General features: G+C 39.7%; 1 protein-coding gene across 1 annotated transcript; it reads right to left on the reverse strand.

The window, feature by feature from the left end:
* Positions 1-2,226: 2,226 nt before the first annotated feature.
* Positions 2,227-5,520, reverse strand: LOC115196981 (arg8-vasotocin receptor). Its single transcript, XM_029758065.1, has 2 exons — positions 4,471-5,520; positions 2,227-3,780 (listed from the first exon to the last, which is right to left on the reverse strand). Exons 1-2 carry the CDS (start codon positions 5,405-5,407, stop codon positions 3,485-3,487), a joined length of 1,233 nt encoding a protein of 410 aa, XP_029613925.1. The 5' UTR covers positions 5,408-5,520; the 3' UTR covers positions 2,227-3,484.
* Positions 5,521-6,119: the final 599 nt, after the last annotated feature.

Genomic DNA, 6,119 nt, shown 5'->3' on the forward strand with positions numbered 1-6,119 from the left:
ATTTTCCTTTTAGTACATTCTTATTTGGTCTGGCAATGAAATGTCAGTCACATCCTATAGAATACATTGATATGAATTTACAGCAAATTGTGTAGCCTGGTGTTGAATAAAGAGAAGCAATATATTAAAAATTCATAAATGTACCATTCGTGTGCAATTCATATCTATAGGCTACACTGAGGTTTTTATTTCATTATTTTTATCTGGCATTAGTGCATAGCCCTTATTCTAAGCTTTACCCTACACTCACCAAATACACGCCAATTACCAAATACTTTTAGGAACGTGGTCAGAAAAAGTGAACATTGATCAACTGAGTCAAAAAAGACAATGTCGGAATTTAATTCAATAAGAGAAAAGCTATGAAATGGAGAGTTGAAGAAATTGAGGATTGAAAATAAATAGGAGCGAGGACCAGAATAGTAGCATAATGTTTGAAAATGATTTGAAGTTATTTGGGATGATTGTGAGGTGCTATACAAATGTAACAGTCACAAGAGTACTTCAAAATACCAGGTCATTGCCTAATATAGCCTAAAATTAACTCTTACAGAATAAAGCGTTGCAGTAAAATGGTACACCAAATGTCAATTTTTACTTGGGAAAAGGAGTGCCGAAAATATGATTTATTTATTTATTTCAACATCTTGAGAGAATGCATGCTCGGTTTGTCACAGTCTGTAATGGTTCTATCTTTATCAGCAACATAAAAGCTGACAGTAGCCTGTTTCAACCACATAGAGTAAAACATGCCTCCAAGCCGAAAGATGTTGGGTAGTTTTCACATCTGCATAGGCCTACTGTATTATAGACAAGTTGATTAAGCAGAAACATAGGCCAATCTAAAAGGCCTGTCCAAAAAAAATTGTTCTACCATCTCTGACTGTATAGCACATTTTCTATATTTCAGGGTTAGGGTCAGGTGAGAGTCTCAGATTTTCACTTTATCACATATAGTCAGGTGGTTGGGGTGCGGGTGAACAAACAGCTGACCCGCACACCACTAACCCTTTTCCTGATATAGGGCACTAGCCTACTTTAGACCTAATTTTGAGCCCTATGGGCCCTGGTCAAAAGCAGTCCACAATAGGGAATAGGGTGCCATATCAGACACATCACAGTGTTCCCCTTCTCCTGAGTATACAAAAAGTGGCTCCTTTGCTACTTATTTTAAAAAGAGACAGAGACATTACATATTTTGTATAGAATATTTATTTTATATTTTCGGCGATATGTATTGTCTTTACAATGTGTACAAGCAAGAGTAAATAGATACAAAGTCACATTACACACCTTTACATAAATTATTCATATAGATAACTTCAGCACTGGCAAAACACGTGTTCTATAGAAACATACACAGTTGTATAGTATATTCTGTATATACAAATTGGAAAACCTTTACTTGAGATTTTATATTTTACTTCAGTATTTTCCTTTTAGTACATTCTTATTCGGTCTGGCAATGTCAGTCACATTCTAAAGAATACATTGGCATGAAATGTACAGCAAATTGTGTAGTGTGTTACAATGTGGGCTGTGTCCAGAAGCGTGTCTGTGAGTTTTTAACCAGTAGCCCATGTTGTGGAAGGTGTATTTTTTCAAATGTTGCAGATTTTTTTTTTTTTTTACCTTTAGGCAAGTCAGTTAAGAATGAATTCTTATTTTTGATGACAGCCTAGGAACAGTGGGTTAACTGCCTTGTTCAGGGGCAGAACAACAGATTATTTACCTTGTCGGCTCAGGGATTCGATCTTGCAACCTTTCGGTTACTAGTCCAACACTCTAAATACTAGGCTAAGTGCCGCCTGATGTGGAGGATATGGGAGGATCTGTGACACACATATATATATATATATATATATATATATATATATATATATATATATATATATATTCAGTATGGCTTATACAGAACAGTAGGCTCTATTCTTCTCAAACGGACCCTACTATTTCACTCACTTCACCCCCCTAAACATACATTCATACACAGTTCATCTCATCCACCAGACAATTGTCTCTCTGTAGGAAAATACCATGGGGATGAGGTTAATGCATACATAGTACATAGCACAGCCAGTTAGTTATTCTCAAACTGAGGGAGGCAGTCACATCTGGTCTCTCAACATTGTCCACAGATGCTCCAGCCACGGAGGCCAGTGATTTAACTAGAGGTTATTTAAAAAATATATATATATTTCACCTTTATTTAACTAGGCAAGTCAGTTAAGAACACATTTTTTATTTACAATGACGACCTACAATGATGGCCTTAACGACATTGGTGTACTGTATAAACTAGATGACTAATGATGATGTCCCAATGGACATTTAGATTAAGGTCATTTTTTTAAGGGTTCTAAATGCAGCAGAAACAATTTCTCATAGATTTATGAGCTACGAGGCTCTATGGAATTGTTTTGGGAAATAGTCACTGAAGAAAAGGATGGAAAATGGTCCAGTGGGAGGTAGAATTGAGATCCTGATTTCAACACACATGCAGCTTTTATCCAGAATCCATTTATCTTTGGTTCAGGCTTGAAAAACAAGGATGCATAATAGGATGCAAAACAGTAGTTGGGAGATACGTGACAAAATAAGGTCAGACACTTCCAAGAGCTGATCCTCTTGGTTACTAGAAGACGTGGCTAATGGAAGGGCCATTCTGACCACAACACACCATGGGGGTCTGTGTAGAAGTCAACCAGGCCGGCAGACAGGCACCTCTGTTACTTTGTAAACAGTCAGGGCCAAATGTATTTAATTTCACACTGAGAGATAGGCTCACTGGACATATATGGCCAACACATAGTCACACACAAACAAACAGCAGGCAGCCTTAACTGTTATCAAAAAAGTGCATTTACTTTTAATAGCATGACTGTGATCATCTAATCCATGTATCTTGGTCACACATCTGTAATTTGTCATCTGAAGTGGTCTGGATTTTGCTGTAGAAATTCCTAGGCTGGATCATATCACCTCAGAATACATAGAAAAGAGGACTCTGGAATGCGGAATGTTATAGGAAGTAAAAAAAAAAGAACTCAGGTGATAGAGCTGTGGCTGTTGGTATTTAAATATGTTCAGATGATCTGCTTCTTTTCCACTGTACATTTTCAAATTCAGATCTGACATAGCCTAATTCAGTCATTATAAACAATAGTAGACTCCAGAGAATCAGGTTTGGAACCTGATGAAACACTGGATTGTATACGGCACACATACATAATGTTCACATAATAATGGTTTATACCAGAATAAATAGTTTATCACTTTGACGTTATCAAGACTGGCATACCAGACAATAAACCCCAGAACCACTTCATAATCACAAATATATTTTAGAGACACATGAAATAATCAATCAGTGTCTATATCTCAACAGTTTTAAGTGGTACCTTAAAAGTTGTATAATTGTCAAGTCAATAAGAGTGAACTATAAATCATCACTGTCGTGTGTTTGTGCTTTTAACGCGCTGTGTTAGGTCTCCGTTTGGATAGATGGAACGGAGGACTTGGTCCAGTTGTCAGGGTCTTTCCATGTGCCCGAACTGCATGTTGGGCTCGGGTTGGTCATTTTACTCAATAGCGTATTTCTCCGGAGACTGTTGTCAGAGTCCTCTTTCTTGAACTTGTGGAGTAAGTTATTACAGCACGGGAAACAGAGAGTAAAGTCGTGTAGGAGATGCCCGCTGAAGATCATGTATATCCACGGGTTACAGCAGCTGTTAAGACTCGCGAGGAGCGCGGACAGTGAGACAGCCGTGTTCTCAGACTCTGGATGGAAAGGGTAAAAGCAAATGACCAAAAGAGAATTAGTCCAATAGCTGGGGTAGAAATCAACGGTGCAGTGAAGTTCACAAAACATTTGCTTGTAGGCATTACATAATTGCATGGCACAATCAATTACAGGCAGATCTACAGGCCTATTTAAACACCTGATATTAACATGAATTCGTCTATTATGTCACCACACCGTATATGTTATGCTTATTTAGTTATATTTAATTTCGATTCTATACAGTCTTTATTTTAATGCAGGGCGCTCGGTGCTCAAAGGATTATGCAGAATTCGATTTTATTTCCATGACAAATATGGATTCATTTCTATACGGCTTCAAATGTATACGTAGCCTACTCCTCGTCAATTCTCATTGACATTTATAAAAAAAAATTATGCATCCCAGTTAAAGCATTAAAGCAATAGGCCTAACATTTTGGCACAGAATAGATACATCACTAAATGTTTTGCGCAACCCCTTATACAGACTATGGCTTCCACAGTAGCTATTTGTAGAAGGAGAGAGATCATTGAGTGAAGATATTTCATGGAAATGACGTGGAAACAACGTTGATTCAGCCATTGTGGGCCCAGTGGGTCGTGTTATTTATTCTATACCAAGGTTCACCCTTTGATTTTGTGTGCGCAATCCAATATTTTTCTCCCAATACACTGAAGTCCCTTACCATCCCATGCGAAGTTCTCATCCCAAACCGACCACATCTGTACTATGAAGAAAGGTGACCAGCAAATAATGTACGCCAGAACGATCACAAAAGTCATTTTGACCGTTCTCAACTTCGCTCTGGATATAGTGGTGACGCTGCTAACCGAGCTCTTGCCCATGAGACCGTTTTTAGACGCACCTCCCACGGGTGTCTTCTTGGTCTTATACTTGATATTTTTCCATATGCTGTTGCAGATGAACCCGTAGAATATCATCAGAATGAACACCGGGATGAGGAAGATGCTAACGGTTATCCAGGTAATGTACGCTTTTACGCCCCACGGTTCTATGAAGTGGCCCCAGCAGTCGTAGACCTCCGAGCCGTTCTTGATCTCACTCAGGGAGAAGATAAAGTACTGCGGCATGCTGAGGACCAGACTACTCATCCAGGTGCTAATGATCATGATGTAAGACCGCTGGGTGGGCTGCTGGAGGGTCTTCAGAGGGTGACAGATGGCGATGTAACGGTCCAGGGTCATCATCACCATCATGTAGGTGGAGGCGAACATGCCCATCACCTGGAGGTGCTTCACTATCCTGCACAGGAAATCTGGTCCGTAGAAGCGGAAGGTGATCTCCCAGCATAGCTGCGGAAGGACCTGGAAGAAGGCGACCACTAGGTCAGCGATACTAAGGTGCCGGATGAAGAGGTGCATTCTCGACGTCTTTTTCTTGGTGTTGTACATGGCCAGCAAGACACTGACGTTCCCAATCACGGCCACCACAAAGGTGATGCTCAGGACCGTGATCTCTATTTTGGCGACCTCTTCGTTTCTACCAAAAGGATCGCTCCCGTTCGGGAGGACGGTGCCATTGCCAAGAATCCCCATCATCGGATCACTCGTAGGACTGAAAACCAGAGACTGGTTGACTCCGTTAATAAGAGAGGAGTGCATGTACGGGAGTGTGCATAGCACAGCCCCCCCTGTGTGATCCTTGGCCCTAGTTACAGTGCTAGAGGGGCAGAGTTGAGTGCCTCTCTTTATAAGGAGCTACCTGAAGCTGACGGGCAAAGGGCTCCAACGAACTCTTCTCGGTTTCTGAGCTGCTGGGCCTTTTAAACGCGAATCAAATTTCAGCCACCACACGCTGAGCTGTTATAGCCATACCCACCTCTGTATTCTATGGCAGCCAGTCATATTGCGCAAAACTGGACACAACCCCCAACATCACCAAATCGCCTGCCCACAACCTCTAATATTTTGAAGACTCTCTTTGAAAAATGTATGTCTTGTGTGACAAAATGAGCACATTGGATCTGGAATTACGCAAACAAATTATGTAACTTTTTAATCGTCAATAAATTCGAAATGTAAAACATTCGATTGCTAAAATACATTTTCAAATATAAAATGTATTTATTATTGTTTCCAATCTATTATTTGAGTCATGTTTCTCGTGCCATTTAATAGCTTGAACAATTCCGCAATGCGTAACGGATGCACCTATCCGTTACTACACCTCTGATAGCGAATCAAGTCCTACTCAGATTTTTGTATAAAATACTGTCTCAATAATTAAGATACAACGTTTTACAAATTGAATACAGAACGAAATCAAGAAAATTGCCTCATAGTTACACATAATGCGTAAACTGTTTATTTTCAT

Source organism: Salmo trutta, chromosome 7, assembly GCF_901001165.1.
Source record: "Salmo trutta chromosome 7, fSalTru1.1, whole genome shotgun sequence".
Taxonomy (NCBI): domain Eukaryota; kingdom Metazoa; phylum Chordata; class Actinopteri; order Salmoniformes; family Salmonidae; genus Salmo; species Salmo trutta.

What these genes read in the sequence shown, in the direction of transcription:
- LOC115196981 (XM_029758065.1), bottom strand. Translation starts at nt 5,407, where the DNA reads ATGCACTCCTCTCTTATTAACGGAGTCAACCAGTCTCTGGTTTTCAGT. An exon ending in TGAGAACTTCGCATGGGATG is followed by an intron (nt 3,781 to 4,470) that starts GTAAGGGACTTC and finishes CTTTCCATCCAG; the next exon opens with AGTCTGAGAACACGGCTGTC.